Source organism: Bubalus kerabau, chromosome 15 (genome assembly GCF_029407905.1).
Source record: "Bubalus kerabau isolate K-KA32 ecotype Philippines breed swamp buffalo chromosome 15, PCC_UOA_SB_1v2, whole genome shotgun sequence".
Classification (NCBI taxonomy): Eukaryota; Metazoa; Chordata; class Mammalia; order Artiodactyla; family Bovidae; genus Bubalus; species Bubalus kerabau.
In genome coordinates, this window is record NC_073638.1 from 30226089 (window position 1) to 30248401 (window position 22313).

Sequence of the window (22313 nt, forward strand, 5' to 3'; positions counted from 1 at the left end):
CACATCAGGTGGCCAAAGTATTGGAATTTCAGCTTCAACATCAGTCCTTCCAATGAATATCCAGGACTGATTTCCTTTAGGATGGACTGGTTGGATCTCCTTGCAGTCCGAGGGACTCTCAAGAGTCTTCTCCAACACCACAGTTCAAAAGCATCAATTCTTCAGTGCTCAGCTTTCTTTATAGTCCAACTCTCACATCCATACATGACCACTGGAAAAACCATAGCTTTGACTAGACAGACCTTTGTTGGCAAAGTAATGTCCCTGCTTTTCAATATGCTGTCTAGGTTGGTCATAGCTTTTCTTCCAAGGAGCAAGCATCTTTTAATTAATGGCTGCAGTCACCATCTGCAGTGATTTTGGAGCCCCAAAATATAGTCTCTCACTGTTTCCATTGTTTCCCCATCTATTTGCCATGAAGTGATGGTACCAGATGCCATGATCTTCGTTTTCTGAATGTTGAGTTTTAAGCCAACTTTTTCACTCTCCTCTTCCACTTTCATCAAGTGGCTCTCTAGTTCTCCTTCGCTTTCTGCCAAGCAGGAGACCAGACATGAAAACAAATAATTACTGAGTGATAAGTGCTGTGTTTTGTTTGTTTGTTTTTTAAAGTATGAACCAAAATCCATGGGAGCTCATACGAGGAGCGATTCTGAGGATGGTGGAGGATCATGGAAGAGGTGAGATTGTTTAGCTGGGTCTTACAGGATAAGCAGGAGCCCCTCAGAGAGAGAAGAGGGAACGGGATGAGGGAAGAGGATCTGTACAAGCCTGGCTGTGGGCACTGGCTGTGTGCTGCAGAGGTGACAGGAAAGGGAAGTGAGCACCAGTTTATAGACGGCTCTGTTCCAGACAAGGGTCTGCCCTTCAGTCAGCCGCAACTGAGAGCCGCTGGTGCTGCTGAAGCCGGGGGTGACATGGAAAGAGGCAGGAGGGCTGCTCAGTGCAGGGCGTCACCACAAAGGCCACCCCGAGTGTGCTTCCGCTTACACTAACTGTCGTGAACAGGTGAATCCAGACACAGAAGTAGACAGTGATTGCCAGGGGCTGGGGGTGGCTGGGATCATGGGGAATGGCACATGGGCACAGGCCTTCTTTTTGGGGTGACAAAATTGTTCTGTGTTAGGGAGAGGTGATGGCTGCACAACTTTGTGAATATACTGACCCCACCGCATCATACACTTTAAGAGGGTGAATTTTATGGTAGGTGAATTACATCTCAATAATAAAAGATGAGGCACACGAGGAATGATGCGTGGCAGGGAGCTAGACCCCACTTGGAAAGAGGAAGGCTGGCAACTAGACCTCTGCAGGACTGCAACATCCCCCAAACGTGGGGGTCCCTGGCTCAGCCCTGCTCTAAGCATCGACTTGCTGAGGTCTCTCTTCCTTCCCTGCCCTGGGCTGATTCTGCTGGGGTTGGGGGGCACTAGAGATCCTGGGACCCCACCTCTGGACAGGCTCCCCACCCCGTGTCCCCGCCCTGCATCCAGGAGGTGTTGTGGCCCAGCACGTTACACCTGGGACCAGAGTGACAGACAGGTCACCTGACAAGCCACGCCACTTATTTTTGAAGACAGGCGGGTCCCCTGGTAATAGAGCAGGCACGGAAGCAGCTTTGCTGCAGACGGGGAAATTAGGGCAGAAAATAACACCGTGAAAACAGAACTGTCTGTCCAGAAATAGGAGAGAAAAAAGCCTCACCCCCCATCCCCATGTGTCAGAGCCTGTCTGAACTCCTGGGAACCCTGGGGCCATCCCCCCACCCCCATCTGCACTAGGCTTAGAGATTTTCTGTCTGCCATGCACTTGCTGGGGTCACCCCACTCATCAGGGTTGGAGGGGTGGGGGGATGGGAAAGCCCTGGGCACAGGGGCTCTAACAGAGTCCTTTGTGTGGGGGTCCTGAGTGTTTCTAAGGTGGCTGAGGGAGAACTCATCCCCTTGGGAGGGAAGTAAGGGATTCTATTCTCAAAGTCCTGTCATCTGGAAGGTTCGTGGGGACTGAGGTTCCCTCACGGGCGGGAGGGGAAATGTACTGGCCATCAAAGGGGGTTGAACGTTCTGATGCTTGTAAATTGGGGGGGTGTGCCTGTGTTTGATCCCTGGTTGCAGGACATTTTAGGATGCCTGGATGGGGTGAGGCAGCGGTTTGGAGGCAAGGGTGGCTGAGACTGAAAAGCACACGCAGAAGCTGCAGGCTTTCAAGCCCCTAGATTTCCCTTCCAGCCCCATATGTGGGTAAAAGGGCAGGGCTATCTCTCTTATGAATGGAAGCGGGAGGGAGCCGTGTGTGGGGAGCCCAGAGAAGCCTGGGAGAGAGCAGGCTGGCCGGGTTGGCAGAGGGTTGCTGGGGGACTTCACGCCCTGGCAAGCAATCACTTTATTTTTACTCTGGGCTTGGGGGTGAGGGCAGGGCAGAGAGGAAAAGGCGAGGTGGAGCCAGTCTGAGGAGGAGGACCTCGCTGATTTTTCCCAGCATCCCCCAGGCCACTTCTCTAACCACAAACCTCAGTCTCAAGCCACTTGGTTGTCATGGAAACAGGACGGAATAGAACAGATGGTCTCCACTAGCCAAATTCCAATTAAACAGGGCAGAGATGGATCAGAAAGGGGGTGTGATGTGACTGGGCCACAGAAGGCTCTGCCCTCCAACCCCACCTGCCCATGCTGGGCTGCCACAGGATGGACAGGAAGTCCCTGGTCACTTTCAGCAGACCAGGGGCAGGGTCAGAAGGGAATTCTGGAAGGAGCCTCTCAGAAGGGGCGGAGAAACCCACCTGGAGGGAGTCATCCCCTGTCTCCTGCACCCTCACTCTCTCAGTTCCCAAATGTGAGCGGCTTGGAGAGTAGCTGCATTGGGGGAACACACATTTAAACCTACAGAAACACCAAATCGAAACACATGCCTGCCTGCATATATGACCAAGCACACATGTGCAATTAAACATTGCTGTATACATACAGACGTGTGTGTTTGTGCATGTTTGCAGGCACAGAAACACATAGGGCACACGCAAAAAGGTTAAGCAAAGTCATTAATCAGAGACACATTCTTAGAACCGTACAAGGAAAATGCTTTAGGAGACGAAATAAGCAATTTATTTCAATTTACTTAATAAACATGTATTAAGAATCTATCAAGTGACTGAGAGAAGGAATTATATACACACTCTCTTTCACACACACACACACACACACACACACACACACACGAGTAAAAGAGTGATATGGTCGTGGGGTCAAGGGACGATGGACTAATATTGCGATCAGGTGCCATGGCAGGAATGTTTACAAATGCCATGACAGTAACAGGGAGGAAATGATGAACTTGGGGAGGGGTGTTTAGAGAAGAAAGGGCCTTGAAGGATGAGTGGGACTTTGCCAGGCAGTGAAGTAGGACCCCTAAATAGAGAAGACAATGTGATCAAAGGTCGGGAGGAATGAAAGGTGAGGGATGGCGAGTAGAGGGGGTGAGCCCAGGGTGCAGCAGCTAGTGGAGGAGCAGAACCCCCACAAACTCGCACTCAAACACAAACGTGCCTAGCAATGCACCAGCTCACACGCTGGGAAACCACATAGCCATGAACACCTTCACACACACATGAAAATCAGAGCCCCCTGCTCCCCAGGGCTCTGTGCACGGAAGGTACTTAGTAAATGTTGACTAAGTGGGAAAAAGATGCTTTTGTTTGCGGCAAACAGCACGAGGGGAGTATGGGAAGTGTCAGGAGAGAGGGAAATATCCGAAGTTTTAGCATCTTGGTTATGTTGTTGCTGTTCAGTCGCCAAGTCATGTCCAACTCTTTCCAACTCCATAGACTGCAGCATGCCAGGCCTCCCTGTCTCGCACCATGTCCCCGAGCTTGCTCAAGTTCATATCCACTGAATCAGTGATTCTATCTATCCATCTCGTCCTCTGTTGCCCTTTTCTCCTGCCTTGGTTATAGGGTTAGACGAAGGACCAGGAAAACAGAGAGGTATGCAGAGGAAGGAATTCTCAGAGCTTACTGGGCTTGAGAATGAGGGCAAGCCAGCAGCTCCCATTGGTGTACTGCACATTAATGGAGCACCTTCTATGTTCAAAGCACTGAGCTGGAGCCTGAAGACATTGTAAGGTTAAGTCCTCCCCTTCAAAGACTTCAGGGTCTACGGTGAGGCGGGGGGGGAGTTCCAGACAATGCAGTCCCAGAGACTGGCGAAGAACTCAGGGGATGGGGCCCTTTGGCAATCAAGCATTTCACAGCAATTTTCACATGGGGGGCTTTGGACTGACCCAGCAGCAGGAGCAGGAGGAGGAGAAGCTGAGAGGCAGCAGTTAATTCCTGCTGGAACCTTGAATGGGCTTCCCTGGTGGCTCAGAGGGTAAAGCATCTGCCTGCAATGCAGGAGACTTGGGTTCGATCCCTGGGTTAGGAAGATTGAAGACATGGAACCTTGAATGTGCTCATGGTAGGCCGGGGGAGATAGCTTTGGAAAAGTAGCTTCTGGCTACAGCAAGAGCCTAGGCCAGTGGTTCCTAACTGGGGGTATCTTTGTCCCAGGGAACATTTAGCAATATCTGAAGACATTTTTTATTGTCCCATGGAAGGAGGTGATGGGAGGACGCCACTGGCATCTACCTAGATGGAAGCCAGAGATGGTGCTGAACACTCTATTATGCACGGAATCACCCGGCCCAGGACATCAGCAGTGCCAGCTGCGGGTGAGAGCCCTGGCCTCGGTCACAGAGTCTGTGCTTAAGAAGCAGCATTGGGGGGGAGGGGGCAGGCACGAGGGTTTCAGGCAGAGCAGGAGTGTGATGTGCCCCAGCATCTCCTTGCTCTGTGTGTGCAGGCCACAAGGGAATAGGGAGAGCTCCCCGCACTCGCATGTCTCAGAGGGTGGCAGCATTGAGACTGGGGTGGGGATGGGGGTCCTGTAGAAATGGGACCAGTAAAAGCTGACAACAAATCAGACGCAGAGGATGGAGGAGAAAGGGCCCAGATCCAGTGAAGGCAGAATTGGGGTTCCGAGCACAGAAATGGCGAGAGCCCAGTGAGGGCTGTGTCCTGGGAATAGAAGGCTGGGACTGTCCAGCCGGCAGTCCAAGGAGCTGATGCGGGGCACAGGGCAGGCTGAAAGTGGACACAGCAGGTAGAGAAGACTGTTCTCTGAGGCCCCAAATCCTCCCCACAGCCTTCCCAGCCCCTTCCATGGCCCCCCATCCCGAAGACACGCCAGAAGGCTCCAGTCTCGGGTGGCCTCTCAGGCTGCCCTGGTCACTCTATCCTGGTGTTTCCTCACCACTGCCACTCGGACTCTAGGTCTTAGCATCCAGGTCACGTCCCCAGGGAAGCCTCCCCTAGGTTAGGGCCCAAGTGTCTTCCTCGCAACCCTGTGTGGACTTTAATCACTTAAGTAATGCTCAGAGCGGGCAAACACCTGTTTTCAGACAGTAGCTCATGACTTGGCTCAGCCCCAGCTCTTGCCAAGGACTGAAACGGGCAGGGGAGGCTCTGAGGTCCCTGGTGCCAGCCCATTGCCTTGTTCATATCCTGCCCTGCCCTCACTGGCTCCTGCTCCCCTGGCCAAACAGCTTACAAAAGAAATGTTCTGAGAGCCACCAGGATGGGCTGGCACCAAGAGTCCAGGAGAAGGCTTGGAAATCTGCACAAACTGCCAATGGGAAGTTTTCCAGCAATTACAAATCAAAAACGCCACCCAAAGGCCAAACCCCAAGGACATGTGCCTCCCTTCTCCCCATCCCATTCCACCCCCTGACACACCAGCCTTTGAATCAAGTCTTTAACCTCAATTTAAATGGCTAAAAGTACTTTTTCTTGCCAAGAGGTATCTGGTACTTAAAAGATGCTCAAAGAGCATCTGTTGACTAACTGACCTCACCTAAAGGATTAGGGAAGAGCTACCCACAGGATCACCCCAGGACCCCATCTGGCCAGCAGAACGGGGCCAACCAAGTGAGTCAGCGGGCACCAAGGAGAGTGATTACAGGGATGCTCTGGGGTGGTCCAAGGGCCTGCCCTCCCAGGAGGAAATATCTAGGTGCATCCAAAGGGCCTGTGGGGCAGGCCTGCAGTCAGTCCCTAAGCTCTCTTGGAGATTAAACACCATGCTGGCTCAAGAGACCAGAAACCAGGCGGGGGCGGGGGGCGGGGGGTGTGGGGGTGGGGAAGGTGGGGCTTCTTTTCAGAGGCCCAGGGAAGAGCCTAGAAGGATCTCCAGGTTGGAGGTGGGGGAACTGAAAGTGGGAAGAAAACAGTAATGATTTATTAACCCAAGTTACTAATTATTAACCAGCTAGACTCTTGGACTGGAGGGCCCAATTTCTGGCTTTCCCCCTTCACCAGGGTTGCATCCCAAGCACCTCTAGGACTCCCCACCTCCACTCTGCCTGCTGCCCCACCCCCCCACAGGCTATCTCCAGCCCAGCCTTGCTTTTTATCTCTCCCTGCCCTTCCTGGTGGTCGCTACCATTGAATATCAACTCCTACTCCCTGCTCTGGTGGGGTGTCTGGAGAGAGAGGGATGACAGTAATTGAAACTGTTATTTGGGGACATGACTGGGTGACCTAGGGGGCAGCCGGGGGGAGGAGCCATCCTCTCTTCACTTCCCACCTCCTCACTTCCACACTCCAAGGGTAGCTCAGCACCTTATCTCCCCCTGCTGAGCTGCAGGGTTTGGTGAGGGGACCAGGGTCTCATGCAGGAGGGAGTAGGGCAGTTGGCAAGGAGCAGTAAGCCTGTGAGAAGCGGGAGAAGGGTCTCCAAGCCATGTCTCCTGGGTTCCAGGGACGGGGTACTGGAGATGACTAGGGTGGAGTCTTGGGGGAATGGGTCTTGATTAACCTCCTCTGGGGGTTCAGGAAGGAGATTTCTGGTTTATCCTTAGGATAAAGGGAAGCTCAGACTCTCCAGTGGCCAAAGACTCATTTCAACACTGGTCCCGGGAATTCACCACTAAGAAACCCACAATGGTCTGTAGGGTGGGGTGGTAGGGGGTGATTAGTGCCTGGTCGGTACTAATGGACTGCCTGTTGGGGGTGGTGGTGGTGGACTTGCGGCTGTAGAATCTGTATTGCAGACTGTAGATCACAAGGTCAGATGGTGAGGTGCCACACCCTACCACATGCCGTGGCTTGCTCTCCCAGCCCTGGGACATGCCATAGAGCGGCTGCACCATGGCATGAAGCGCCAGGCGACAGAAGAAGCTGCAGGGAGATCATCCCACTGGTGGCATCCTTCTGTGCACCAGTGACCACACCCATTCCAACTGGTCCCCACCCATGCCCACGAGGACACAGGCTGCTGGGAGAATTTGGGGGCTGCCTGCACCGCCTCCTGGTGAAGCGACTGCAGGCAGAGGGTCCTCTGCCCTCCCCACTGTCCTCCTTATGCCCTGAATCTCTGCAATATGGTCCCTCTCACAGGCCCCTCACCAGCTTAATTCCTTAAGTCCCACAGGAGATAAACGGATCTCTCACTGCAATTTATCGTTAATCCAAAGGAAAACAGGGGTTGGGAACGGGTGAGGTGGAGATGGGGAAGGGGTGGGGTGGAGGTGGGGAAGGGGTTCGGAGGAGGTGGGGAAGAGTGAAGGCAGCCAATCCACTTTGCCTCCTCTTGGCCCTGGGACAGTGGCTGTGGCTGGGGACTCCTAGGCTGAAATCCCTGGGTCAGGAAGCCTGTGTTTGGAGCATCACACCTGTTACTGGGGAATCTAGACAACTTGCTTCCCAGGAAAGCATCTGAGATGGAGGAGGTGTCAGACTTGGCTGGATGAGCTCATGGGAGAGAAGACCCTGGGTGCCAGAGGCTGTCTTTAAATGCCTGAAGGACCCCCTGTGCAGAATCAAATGTGTTCCACACAATTCCACTGGGGTAGAAACAGGAGTAACTGGTGGAGGCTTCAGGGAAATAGATTTCAGCTCAGCATAAAGAAGAATTTGGGGTAGTCACAGCTGTATTGGCTTCCATGTGGGGTGGTGAGCTCCCCGTCACTGCAGGTATCCATGCTGAAGCTGGATGATCAACCTACAGGTTGGATGTGTTAGAGGGGTTTTAAGAAGTCACTGGGTGTTTTATTATTTGACTCCCCTTCTAATGCCGAGACTCTGGGTATTCTGTGACCTACCCTTCTGGTCTTCCCTTCCCCTGCAGGGCAGTGGGTACCCTCAGCTGAGAGTCCGGCTGGAAGGCTCTTTCCAGACTTGGGGCTGGGAGGGAACAAGTAGGCTCAGATGTGTAACCTGGCTTGAAGGGTGAAGGAGCACTCAACCTTCTGCCTAGTCACCTCTGTCCCTTCATGTCCCAGGAGGGAGAGTTTAGGGAGAGGACAGGCTTCAGTAATAACCACATGAGGCCCCAGCTCCTCCGCCATCTCCCAGTCAGGCCCCTGCCCTATGGGCATGAAGAGGTGGCACCCTGAGGTGTCACCTGCTGTGTTGGGAGGTCAGAGGGTGGGTGCTGTCCCATGCTGGACTAGAAGCTCCAGGAGGCACGAGTGCATACGAGGTTGAATGGGTGTAGGAACGGGCCCACCACCCCTCTCCCATTGTACACCCAGGGCAGTGGGAGCCCCATAAGTGCTGGCTCTGGGCTCTCAGGGCAGCTAGACTCTGAGTGCTAGACCTGGCGTAGCTTGGTCGAGAGCATGTAACTGTTGCTTCTAACTACCCTCTAAGAAGAGCTTCCCTGGTGGCTCAGTGGTAAAGAACCTGACTGCTAATGCAGGAGAAGTGGGTTTAATCTTTGGGTTGGGAAGATCCCCTGGAGAAGGCAATGGCAACTGCTTCAGTATTCTTGCCTGGGAAATCCCACGGACAGAGGAGCCTGGTGGGCGACAGTCCACCGGGTCACAAAGAGTCAGACATGACTTAGCAACTTAAACAACAACAACCACCCTTTAAGAAGGGAGCACAGGATGGCATGGGTCACCAGATACCTTCCCAGGTGACCATGTGGGTGGTTTTCCAGGAGCCCAGGGGCCTGAGTACTTGACCCTTCCTGAGTTGATCACCCTAGAGAGGTCGTAGCAACCCTGCAAGGGATCCCCTCCCCCTGCCAGCGTGCTGGGTCATGAACTGCTGGGAGGCTCCTGGGCCTGGCTTCCAGCCCTGGGGAAGAGACCTCCCTCCAGACCCAGGGTCCTTGGGCAGGCAGCAGCTAATAACAGCCAAGTGGTGTAAAGACTCGCTCTGTACCAGGCACTGTGCTAATCACGTTACAGGCATTGTTTAGCTCTTCTAAACCTCCCAGTATTGCACACCCGTTTTCCAGTGGAGAAAACTCAAGTTTAGCGAAGACAAGACACAGATGTATACTTGGCCACATGTCAACAACAAAAGGCAGAGACCACTTGGCTCCAAAACAACCAGTGGGTTCAGTCAATTTGCTGGGAAAAAAATAGTCCAACCAGTTGTTTGTGATCCTATAGACAAAACAATTATCTAAGATTGACCTTCTGCATTCTCCAAGTGGCGGCTGGGGGGCAGTGCAAAACGCTGCCTCAACAGTCATCATCTTTGATTGCCTGCCCTTCCCCCCTCTTCCCCTCACTCTCAGGATCCAGATTCTGCCCTTCTCCCACCAGGGAGCTAGATGAGAGCCCCCCACCTCCACGGGGGAGAAGATGGCTATCAGAGGCTGATCAGGAGCAGACACACACGCACACAGAGCACGTGACCTCATGTGCGGGCACACGCACACACACACAAGCCATAAACCTCTCTCATACACACACAGAGGACATAAAAACACTTGTAAAGAAACACAGAAACCAGCACAAATTATCATTACAGTGCAAACTGTGTACACAAGTGCCGAGGGGGCAGGAGTAATGGTGTGATGGAGACAGGAGAGGATAATGGAGCTCTTTCCTGGCAAGGGTGTTTCTACGCAGAGCTGGGGTGTATGTGTGTGTGGAGGGGTGACCTGCAGAGAAGTTCCCTGGTGGCATTGTCTGTCCCCTGTCCCAAGCTCCCAGGAGGGAAGGGGAGCCACCAACACCCTTCCTAGTTATCCCACAGCAGTGCTGAGAGGTGGGGGCCAAACGGTGTTGCCTTCCCTCCTCCCATGACTAACACCGCCCACCCCCCCTCACCCCCCCCACCCCCCCCACCCCCCCCCACCCCCCCCCCGCTTCAGATCCAACCTGGAGGCCCATTATCTGACTCCTGGGAGGTGACGAGGGTTGGGAAGGGTGCTGAGGCCCAGGCGGGGGTGGGCACAGGGGAACAGGGGCCGGGGGCTGTCATCTAAGTTCCCCAAAGGCTCATCCATCAACCGAGCAGAGATAATCAGAGTACGCAGCCGGCCCAGGATGCTGATTACTCTCTGGGCACCACAAACACAGGGAATAAATCTGGGAAGGGGCTGGGGAGGCGGTGTCTTGGTAGCAGGGCCGACCACCCTGCCTGGGAAGTGAGAGGTGGCCCATCCATCATTCTGAGAGATGCAGCAATCTAGGCCAATGAGATCAGGTTGTTTGGGGGTGGGGGAGGTGGGCAGTCATCATAAAATAATCTACAGTGCAGTGTGGCTGCTCTGCTCTGGTCTCATTTACACTCGAGGAGAATCTTGTGCCTGCCCCTGCTCCAATTTTTCACTCGGGAGCCACTGCAGAAGCTTCTGCCACTGACTTAAAGCCCTCAAAGGAGGCCTGGCCCAGAGGGGACACAAGAGGAGCATCCAAGTGGCTTGACTCAAAAGCACCCGTGGGCATCGCAGGCCCCAGGGCAGGCAGGCACAGGGCAGAGCTGGCTCCTTTGTGCTGACAAGGCAATCCTTAGGTCTGCATGGAGGTCATACAGGTCTTAAGGCCCCCTTCCCCCTATCATTTCCAAGTCCTTCCCAGGGAGGGTAGGGGGCAGATTCCAGCCCCAGGAACCGATCCCGCAGCTCTGGCCTGGGTCTGGGCCGCAGAGGCCACTCTGTAATTCAAGCTAACGGAGCATGGATAATCTAGAACAGCAGAGAGTCTGGGAGGAATTTCTCTTTGGCGTCAAAATGTATCAGATGACTGTTTTGCAGCCGAGTTACCTTCCTAATTAAGCAAGGGAGTTTGTGAGGCCTGAGCGCATGTGGTGACCTGCAGGGTCAGGGTGTGGGGCAGGGGCACTGGCCCCAGGTGACCCTCGAGAGGACAGTCCACAGGTGGGCCATCTGGACTCCACTCTTGGTCCTCGGCCACAACACTGGGAAAGGGTGTTGATTTTTCTGCTCCCGTGATCGTCCTTCCCGGGAAGTTCGCTACCCCAGCTGTGAGGTGGTGGCCAATGCCTCTGTCCCCTGATTCCCCATCCTGAACCTGCCTGGGGCACAGGAAGCACCAGGCCCTTTCATCCCAGGAGATCAAAGCAGCTGGCACAGGTGAACACCCTAAATCCTCTCCCTGCCCCACTCCCCAGGTAGGGGCCCCTCCTTTGCCATCTTTTGCGATCTCTGGGTGAGGGCAAGAGAGAGGGGGACCTTCCAGAAGCTTAGGATAGGCGCTGGCATGGGATCAGTTTGCTGAGCCGTGGATCCACCCAGGATGTGGAACCAGCCTGGAAACACCTGCTGGGGGCAATTCCAGGCAGATTCTCCAAGGGGCGCTATTATACCTGCCTCTGGTCTCACAGGGAAACATGGTGGGAGGCCCTCAGATGGCATCAGTGATGCTCAAAGGCTCAGGGGATGAAAGAGCAATAATGTCAAGACATCTCCCTCCAGCAGAGGCACATTAGCACTCCCAAGACACAACAGTGACTGGCAGGACACACCAGGAGTGTAACAACTGCACTTTAGTACTTACAGGGGATCCAGGAGGTAAAGTAGTGACAACCGCTGAAAGTTTCTGATGATGAGCATTAATAAGCCCCCAACGCTCCAGGAAGGCCCCAGGTCATTCCTGCATCATCAAAGGGAGCAGGCGGGTAGGCTCTACGATGCTACACAGGGGTGACAGTCATTCTGGAGGCAAGGTCCTATGTTACCCCAGGCTTAGTAAGGATCATGGACACTGGGCCTGATTTCCCGGATCCAAATCCTGGCTCTGCCACTAAATAGCTTTGCGACCAGAGGCCAGTTACCTAACCTCTGCTCGGGCCTCATTTGTTCGTATGTTAAAAATGAGGAGAAGAATCCTCCACAAGAAGTAAGTATTGTTATGGAGATTGAATAAGTTATTACCGGTAAGATGTTCGTAATAGTGTCTGAGTGTCTAAAAACTCTTGATAACAGTTTGCTCTTGTTATCATCATCACTGTCCAAACCAACAATGATGTATCCGCCTAACATTGGACGATGTAACGAAGTATCCGCCTACCGTGTAATCAGCCCACAGAGTGGCCCACCCTGTGCAATGCCCTGGGGAGTCCAAGCCCCCTCAGCAATGGACCCTGTCCGGTTTGGAGCTCTCAGTCTTATGAAGATAAACCCCAGGCCCAAATAACTAATAGCAAGATGTAGAGTGGCTATTGCCATGGGCGGCATGGATGAGGTGCTGCAACAAGGGGGTGGTTCTCTGAGTGAAAGAGGTCATCTCCAGCTGGGGGCTTCATGATAGAAATACTCTCAACTTCAGTTTTTGGATATGGGAACTAGGGGAGGGGTGGGGGGAATGGCACGTGCAAAGGCACTGAGGTGGGAAAGTGCACAGGCTGTGTGGCTGGCTGGGAGCGGTGGCTGGAGCTGAGCCAGGGAGGGGGCAGCCATCAGATGCTTCTGTGCTTGTGAGCCTCCTTTTCAGGCACGGATTAAGTATATTCATCCAAGAGGCAGTGCAGGCAGTTTGGAGCTGGAGAGCCAGGAGTTGGGGACAGAGGTGAGCCAGGGGCTGCTGCAGCGGTCCCCCGAGTGAGGATACTGCTTCCAGCCTCTCCTGCAGTGGGACCCTCATCAAGCTGCAGCAAGGCTGGCTTGGCTCTGAGGCACCTTGTCTACTCGCTTTGTCCCAGCAGCTGACAGCATTTCCCCAAGAGAGACCAGGACTAAGGGGATACCTGGGGTGCTGCTCAGGGGCCAGAGAATGGACCCCATGGGAGCAGCTGACCAATCCCACTTGGGGCTCAAATTCCAGACAAGCTGCAGGGCCTTACAGGGGAGCATCCACCAGGGGCTGGTACAAGTCTCCAGCCCCCTTTTCTCCAGAACAGGGCTGACTTGCCGACATCTACCCAAACAGATTGGCGCTCCCATCTCCGCTGACTCATTTGGCGGGTGCTTCTGACCTGAAATGTGGGCTGGCCTGCGTGACCCCTGCATGGAGCACTAAAAACCAGTTACTCTGGCCTGGCACTCTCTTTCCTCTAGAAGACTGAGGCACTAAGACGGGGCAAGGTTTTCTTTGCCCTCATCTTGTTTTTCATGGCTACATCCACTGGGCCCTGGTGATGTTTTGGTGATGGGCTGGTCTGCAGGTGGGAAGGGAGATAAAGCAGAACGGGAGGGGAGGGGAGGGTAGAGAAGCTGGCTGTCAATAGGCACCAGAATTTGCTAAGAAAGGAATAATCCTGTCTTTGGTGGGAAGAACCCCAAGATGCAACTAGGGCTCCATCACAGCCATTGTGGGCCAGTTAATCTACCTCGGGGAGAGGAGTGGGACCAGGAAGCTCCCCCTCCCACCCTCCACCACCCCAAGGCCACCAGATGGTGAAACTGCATCTATAGGGGATGAAAAATGCTTCTGACATGGGGCCCTGAGGTCTCTATCCCCACTTTTCGGACAGAAAGGTGGGCTACAATTCAGACGTGTCTCTCCAGGCTGTCCCCAGACCTGTGGCTGTGAGTGGGCTTGTTGTCCCTGTCCCCAAAGGCCCTCCTCCATGGAATGACAGTGTTTTGCTGAGTTTCTCAGAAGGTGGACTCCCCTGCCCCGTTCTGGAAGGAGCTGTGTCCTTATCTCCTGAAGGCAGGGGGCAGTGGAGGGGGGATAGAACTGAGGGTCCAAGTGGGCAGGAGGGACCCCATGTTTCCAGCTTTGGGGAACATGCATTCCAAGAATGCATGGATGGGGGTGGGGAGGGAGGACCCTACTCAAGCCCATAGATCAAACTCAACTCCCAATGGGACATTCCTGTGCCCACGGCCACTGGCCTGTTTTGCTGCCTGGGCCACGCCTGCAGCTGTGTCCCAGTGGGGCCACCAAGCCAGCGGAACTAATGTCCTCTAATGAGATCCGGGCCAGAGTGGCCGGGCAGGTTTTATTGTCTGTGGCTAGGTAATGAGACTCCTCATAAACTGGGAATGAAACTGGGATCTGCATGGACCAAAGAGGGGTGGGGGTAGCCCAGGAGAGGGACTCAACTCTGCCTATCAAATCTCAGCCCCTCCTGTTCTCCACTGCTCCGATCAAGTCCACAAAGCTTTCTGAGCATTGCCAGCACACTGGCGGTGTGCCTGCTTGTGTCCTGGAGCTCTGTGCTCACACCTTGGGGCCATGCCCACGTTTCGGGTCAGATCCTGGGAGTGATGCTCTAGCATTTGGAAGGATATGCTCCCCTTGTCCCATTCCCCTAGCTGTTCTGTTATTGGGCATCTTGTGCTTTGTGTCAGCGTGAACTGTGGGAAGCTCCAGCAGGGCCGCCCTCTAACCTCTATCTCCATGTATACCTCGCTTCACCAGGTGGGGGACAGTACAAGCTGGTGGTTTCCAGCAAAGCAAATGACCACCCCACTGGACACATTCTATCATGATCTGGCTCAGCCTCTTCTGCATCTGTCCATCCCAGTCCATCTCATCTTTCCTCATCTACTGGATTTGGAGTCAGAAAACCTGGCGTCTAATCTGAGATGGGCAGCAAGGTACTAGATCTACACCTCACTTTTCTCACCTGTAAAATGGGAGAACTACTGATACCCTTTACATGGGGTTATTGAGAGGATCAGCTGAAATTATGAGCTGAAAAGAGTATCACAAATATCTTTGTTATTATTGGTGAAAGCATTCAATCTGCAGCAGGAGAAACTGAAGGACTTTCTGTCAGTGAGAAGGGCATGACCTCGGGAGGGATCTCTACTTCTCTGGCTATACCATCTTGCCTGAAGAGCTGGTGCATGGACTGCTGGGAGAGGGGCCTGTGGCCCGTAGAAGTTTGCAGGGGCTGAGTCCCGGGTTCTCTACGCCAGCCTCAGGCTGCCACCCCAGCCAGTGTTCCAGATGGGCCTCAGTGCCCAGCTGGGTTGCAGCCAGGGAGTGAGGCGGGTGCTGGGGAGAGCCCTTGGCAACAGGCTGCAGAACAAAGGCCACACAGCACCTGCTGCTCGTGCAGTACACGACCAGGCTGGGCTCAGGTAGGTGCCTGCACCCAGCCAGGCCACCCGAGTCCCCCACGGCTGCTGCAGCCCTTGCCATCATTTCCAGGTGGGGAAGCGAGGTCAGCAGTGGGCAGGCAAATGAGTGGCTCTTTCTCAAGAGAGTGTGCAGTTGGCAGAACCCAGCTGGCAGACACAGAGGGAGCCAGGACCACTCAGAGGAAAGGCATAGAACACAGGAATAGCTGCCACTACTGCACATTTATCACAAGCTGGGCAATGCACTGAACACTTTTCATACATTACTGTTGCTCTAATTTTCACAAACCTTTGAAAGCGTAGTAGCAGAAACCCATTTTACAGATGGGAAAACTGAGGCCTACAAAGCAATTTAACCAGGCCCACCCAGCTAGCAATTGGTAGAGCTGGGATTCAAATACAGTCCAGCTGGCCTCGCTTTGCTGTCTCACTTTGCTGGGCAGTCAAGATGGGGTGATCCAGGTTGTGGGGAGAGGGACTGAGCTATCTGCTTCTCCCTCTGGACTGGGCCCTGGGACCACAGCTGCTCTGCCCCTAAAAGACTGTGAAAGGCACAGATCTCATGAGCCTCTGAGAATACATACCTACTGCCCCTCCCCCACCTCAGGATAATCTTTGGGATTACCCATTGCCCTGAACAGCCTACATACAGTCTGTGATCAGGAAGGCTTTCTCTGTGTCCTTAGGTTTCTCCTGTGGCAGTGAGTTAATCGCTCCTTGTCAGGGTTCAGATATTAGGTCCGATGTGTTTTCACCTATCTTTCCCCTCTCCCTATTTTCCAGTTCCAAACAGCACAGGAGAATCCAGAGCTTAAAGGGTTAACTGGGCTAAGGCGTGTTATCTCCAGCTCAGGGCTTTCCCTGTGCAAGGTGATCCTGCTCAGATCTTAAGTTACCTCCAGCCCCAGCCAGCACATCTGCTGCTGGCTCTACAGACGTGGTCTCTATGGAGAGGGGCGGACACCACAGGGCAGAAACACTTGCCAGCCTGACTTGGGCATCAGGACCTGGGCTCCCAGGACTGACCTCTTCCCCAATGCTTACCCTTCATTCCCACTTGCCTTTCCAACAAGGGAGCTACTGCTTTCTGCTCTGTGAACTGGAGTGCTCCAGGCACATGTATGCTGCTGAACTGGCCACACATATGGTTCTACAGGGTTTTTTAGAGCCTATGACTCACAGCTTTTTAAATGCCCAGAGTACATCACCTTTCCCCAGATGACCCTTTTCCTCAAGTATTCATGCAGAAAGCAGAGGTGCCAAAGTAGTAGCTGAAAACCTATTTCCTGCGGCCCCTCCTGGCTGCTCGGGAATCCTGAGAAGCAGAGCAAAATCTCTCCAGGTGAGCATCTTCCTCTGAGGATGCAGAGGCCCAGCCTGATGTCAAGGGCAGAGCAGAAAAAGAAAGGGGTGTCCAGGCTTCTTACCCCCAAAGGATGTGGCAGCTCAGTCTTAGAAGGAGCTGGCTAAGGGCAAATCCTAGGTCTCCTCCAAAGTTATCCTCACTGACACTCTGATATAAACACAGGCCTCTCACAAAATCCCAGTCAGAAGCCATAAGAAATCAATTGCACGTGATGATGCATTTGATGTATATTTATGCCCCTGTCCCACGGTGACCCACAATCCCAGTGCACACACTTCCTTGTCCTACTCCCCGTGGCTCTGTATGTGCACAGTGAATTGTAGATGGCCAACACAAGCACACAGTCTTGCACACAGGTGTGTGCACCCACTCTATACTGATGGTGAGGCCGTAAGCAAATGATCAGAAACGTTATAGCCTAAGTCCCATAGCTGGCTATTACTCCTTCTAGCCTGGCCCACAGGCTGACATTCAAAGTTAAAAAAAAAAAAATCAGCAAAACAGGTAAATATATATAGATACCCTTTCTGCCCCCACAGCAGGTAGGAGCCACTTGATTTACCAGGTTAACAAGGAAAGATACAATCAGGAAAATTGAAGGTAAATTTACACCTCCCTTGGGTATTTTCTGTTTGTGCTGAACAATGAACATTAGTCAGCTGCTAAACAATGGCAGTTATCAGAGGCACAGCAACTGGGGCTGCCCCCCAGTCCCCCACCCTCCCCAGCCTGGCCCACTTGCTCAGTCATCAGCACTAGTGTTCTGGCCTGAGACCATCCTGGCAGCATACAACTGGGTCCTGGATCAGGCCAATGAGGTGGATTCATTGTGCAAAATTGAGCAGCCGAGAAGGGAATGGACATCATAGTCTCAGCCAGCATCAGGCAACCAGGGGCTGCCTGTCCCATAAACACAGAAAATCAGGCTCAGAAACACCTTCTAGACCACTCAGCCCCAAGTGCTGGGCCCAGGCACTGCAGTATCTCTTCCTCCTCCCTTCCAGCCTTGACTATTTGGCCTTGAATCTGATTCGGAGACACGTCTCTGACATGGGCACTGGGATTCTTGCTTATATTCGCTTGCAAACCCCAGGCCGGCGGAATCGGTTTTGCCATAATGTCCTGCCCAGCAAGCCTGGACACACCACTGTCTGTGAGTGATGGGGAGACAGGAAGATAACTCAACAGTCCTGACTCCCCGGGTTTCAAAGAAAACCATCATGACGGCGAGTTCTGCATAGGCTGCAGAGAAGAGGGTGCTGCTGTGGCCCGACAGGTCTTCCGAGGGTGTGCAGGACACCTGGGGTGTGTGTTCTCTTCCCAGACAAAAGGTTTGGGGAAGCCAATTAGGGAGGGTGTGGTGCAGGTGGGACACCAGCTCAGCACACCCGCTTCTAAGGCAGGTTCTCTACCTCCTCTCCTGGGCTCCCCCTATTCCTCTCGGATGCAGCCCCTGGGTCCCACTGGCTCTCTCCTCTGAGTGATCAGGCAGAAACCCCAGACTCATCTCAGAGGCTGATGGGGCTTCACCACCCTGCCTGGTAAAGTCTGTGTTGTTGAAAACACACTTCTGTGTTTACACACTAAGAGCCCAATTTGGAGTGTTTTGAAGACAGGGAGCCACCACACACACCCCCGGGGCTGGGGGTCCCCTCTCCCATCTCATCAGGCTCCTCTCCTCATCCCTCTATACTCCTTGCCACAGCCGAGAGGAACCCAGAAAAGAGCATCAGGCTGGCAGGTCCCCAGGGAGAAGGAGATTGCCTGAGGGTGACGGTAGATGGGTTTTGGAGGGTGACTTCCCCTGGCCTCTGTCCAAGTGTCATGTGGGCACCACCACATCCACCTGTCTTTTCACAGAGGCACCAGGGGCACGGGCACCAGGTAGAGGAGCCTGGCTGGTCAGGGAACTCTGGCTGCCCCGCTGATGCTACCCAGCCATGACAATTAGGATCAACCAAGGAATGCTTATGAAGTGCCCATCTGAGCTGTGATTCCTTATCTGTGTCCCACTCCCTCAATCTGGAGTTTTGGTTTTGGGGGGGGGGGCGGTGTCTACACTTGAACCAGGTGAGAGGATCACCTCCCTGCCCCCACTCCCTGAGTGGGATGGAGCAGCGCAGGCCTCCACCCCTCCAAAGATGGAATTAACTACAGGGACAGCATCACAAAGCTGGGAGAAAGAGTGACAAAAGGAAGGGGGTGAGTTCACTCCCCCTCCCCAAATCTTCCTGCTCTTTGTCTGACCCAGGAATAGATTAACCCCTAGTATGCTAGACTAGTCAGGCCCCAGGAAAGCTGGCCTTTTGCTGGGTTCTGAGTGTGGGCAATATGGAATTGAAGGGTTCCAGAACCCCGGTGGTCAGACAAATGTTAGAACCCGAGCTTCCAGCATCTCCCATTGGTTTCCCAGGAGGTCCAGTGTAAGATGAAGACCTTTCATTCTCACCGGAACCACCCTTGCTGCGAGAGACTCAATCATGCACCTTTGAAATGGGCAGTGACACCTGTGTGCCCTGGAATTTACCCCCACCGACCTAGCAGGGCAGCGTCCCCACCCCCTACCCCAGGCTGTAGGGCTGGGGGCACCCTGGTGCGCCTTTCACAAACCACTTTGGAGCCATGGGCCATTACGAGACATTTGCTGAGCCCTGGCCGGGAGCTGGCGGCAGACGGGGTTTAGAAGTGAATGAGGCCAGGCTCCCGCCTTCCAGGAGCGCACCCCAGCCCCACTTCTAGGCAACAAACTGCCGTTTGTGTCTGCGGCATCGAACATATCTCCTCCATATCTCCTCCGTTAGCAGCGAGCGGAGTCCAGACCCAACATTCTTGCCCCACGCAGAGCTGGTCTCTGCACTCTCACCCCTTCTTTTACCACCTAAGGCCAGGGCCACGTGCTTCAACCGAGCCCCCACCCTACCCCGCCCTCCCCAACTCCTCCCCCACCACCTAGCTAGGGCGGGAGGTCGTCTCAGGTTTCTTCCACGAAGGCTGGAGGAACTCCCCCAATCTGCGCCCCACTCGCGCCGGTGTCCCCAGCCACTGTGGGAGCCGGGCAGCTTCCCCAGGGACACAAAGGGTTAAATCCAGCCGCGGGGACTCGGTCGGATTTGCCTCCTAAACGCATTTTCCAGTTCATTCCCCAGCACAATACGCCCGGACCGGTCCCAGCCTCCGCCCCTACCCCATCCGTCAGAGGGGCCACCGGGGGCCACCCCGGGGGTCGGGCGTCGGGTTAACCCCTCGGCCGCCAGCATCTCAAGGAAGGACACGCGGGCATCCTCGCGAAAGTGGGTCACGCAGCCACCTGGCTGGCACGAAGCCCGCGGCGCCTCCTGCGGGAGAGCCCCCCAAACTGGGACCGGAGTTCCAAGGCAAAGCCTAGCTCCGCGCTAGGCGGGGAGATTGCGATAGCGCGCCGCCGGGCCTCACCCTCCCGGAAAAGAACCGCAGGTGAGCGAGAAGCCGCCTCTGCCGCAGGAGCCTGCTCCCCGCGCGGGTAGGGGGGCGACGTGGTGCGGGAGGGGGCCGGAGCGCCCGAAATCTCTTGGCAAAGGGGCTGGAGGAAAAAAACCCGAAGCCCCACTTCCATCCGCCAAGCCCACAGCCCACCAGCTCCGAGACTGACGCCCTCCCCCTGGGGCTGTTGTCTCCTACCCCGAGACGGTGATTACGGTGATTATTTTGCATTTATGTAACATTCAGTGTTTCCAAACTGCTTCCCGAGCTGAGAGCTGGTTATTAAATAAATAGAACGCTATTACATATTATTATTTTTTGTGTGAAAAACTGCGCGGAGAAAGTGCTTGCTTGCTACACAGAAACGTGCATCCGATTGCTTTCCTGCAGGGCAGGCTGTTGGGCTCCTCAGTCTCTCTCTCCGCCGAACCACCCGCACCTCTCTTACCTAAGCCGTGACCCAACTTTTCTGGCTCCTTTCACTCCCTACAACCCAGACGTGCCCGCCATCCAGCTCCCAGCCCTGGGGAGGCATTGGATGGGGGGTTGGGGGGTGGGGAGGCAGGGGGCGGAACGCGCTCACCTGGGAGGAAGAAGGCGGTCAAGCCGAGAGCGAGTCCCCACCAGCGTCCAGCGGCGCCCGCAAGCCCCATCCGAGCCATCGGGGGCCGGGGGTCCAGCGAGAGGAGCCGCGAGGAGAGCGCTCCTCGCGCTCCAGAAAGCAGCCCGGAAGACGAAGGCGATCCCTGCCGGCCGGCGGGCGCTCCGAGGATCCAGGTCAGCCTCAGCCGTCGGCCGGGGCGGGGTGGGCTGGGTGGGATCCGCGCGGCCGCAATCCGGGCCCCGGGCCGCCGCCGGCTCAGAGGCTCGGCAGATGCCCGCCGCAAGTTGCACGAGTCATGCCCCTTCTCCTCCTCCGCTCTTCTCCCGGTGCCGGTCCCCGCCCTCTTCTTCTTCCACGCAGAGCCAGGCAGGGGAGAGGGACCCACCCCCGGCGCGCCCGGCTGCCCGGCGCGGGCTCCCGGCCCCCGGCGCGCTCACACCCTCCCGCTCGGCTCCAACTTGCAGGCGTCCATGGCCGGCCGTCCTCTGAGGGCGGCGGGACGAGCGAGGGCGGCGGGCGGGCGGCGCGGTGGGCTCGGGGCCCAGGCGGCAGGGCGCGCGACTCGGCAAGCCGGGGCGATCGGGCGGCGCGGCTAAGCGCCAGGCGAGCGATCGGGGGGCGCCGCGTCCCCCGCCGCGCCGCGGCCGCTCGCTCTGCCGCGTCCCGGCGATCCGCAACAATGTGGAGCTGCCCGGGCGCCGAGTCGAGCCGCGCTCGCTCCTCTCCCTCTCTTTCTCTCACTCGCCGAGCTCCAGCCTCTCAGCCGCTCTCCCCGTGATGTCAGCCCGAGGGGGAGGGGTTAGCATTAACCCCCTCCTGGCTGCCCACGCGCGGCCCGCGCCCGGCCCCGGCCTCCGCCCCTCCCCGCCCCGTACACCCTCCGCCCAGGGCAGAGGCGGGATCCCCGGCGAGGGCCGTGGGGGTCGCGCTCAGGCCCACTGGCTCGGGAGATGCCCCCCGGTCGCCTTTCCGCCGGGGAGAGGTCCGGAGGGCTAGCCGCCCTTCTCAGTCTCTGACAAAGGGAGGCAGTGACCCCTAGCGGCCGGCGTCGGGGGAGAAGCCGCTCGGTGGGGGCGGAGTTAAGACGGGGTGGATGGGCGGAGTACGCGGAGAGCTGGGTGGTGGGGAGCGAGGCTGTGGAGGAGCGGGCGTGCAGTATGGAGAATCCGGGATCCCGCAGTGTCCGAGCTGAATAGGGTTCTCCAGGCCCTCTCCTCCAGCCCTGGCCCCGTTTTACAGATGAGGAAACAAAGGCCTGGGGAAGGCTAGGGCGATTTCCTCAGGGGCACAAGCAGAAAAGTGGCAGGCCTCGGAGTCGAACTCAGTAACCAGAGCTCTCACGCCTCTGCATCATGTGAACACTCAACGGGGAGGCAGCTATGCGGGGACCTATTAGCGGGGTGAGATGGGGCCCCTGAGGAGTCTGATCTTTTCTAACCCGCTCTCCCTTCAGCAGTTCCTTTCCCAAACACTGAGACCCTATCTCCTCGCTAAATAGAGCAAGAAATCGACCTGTACCCACTTCGGGGGGAACCTCTGTTTTGACCGATTTGCAGGGTACCCGAGAAAGGGACCCATCCAGTTAGTGTCCACGAGAAGCCGAGACTCTCCG

General features: G+C 55.5%; 1 protein-coding gene across 1 annotated transcript in view; it reads right to left on the reverse strand.

Annotated features, from left to right (window-relative positions):
- Positions 1-21524, reverse strand: part of NECTIN1 (nectin cell adhesion molecule 1) — a 68837-nt gene extending 47313 nt beyond the window's left edge. Inside the window, exon 1 of the mRNA XM_055548381.1 lies at positions 20681-21524. Coding sequence (XP_055404356.1) covers positions 20681-20759 — 79 coding nt within the window. The 5' untranslated portion in view covers positions 20760-21524. The remainder of the gene's footprint in view (positions 1-20680) is intronic.
- Between the last annotated feature and the right edge of the window lie 789 nt (positions 21525-22313).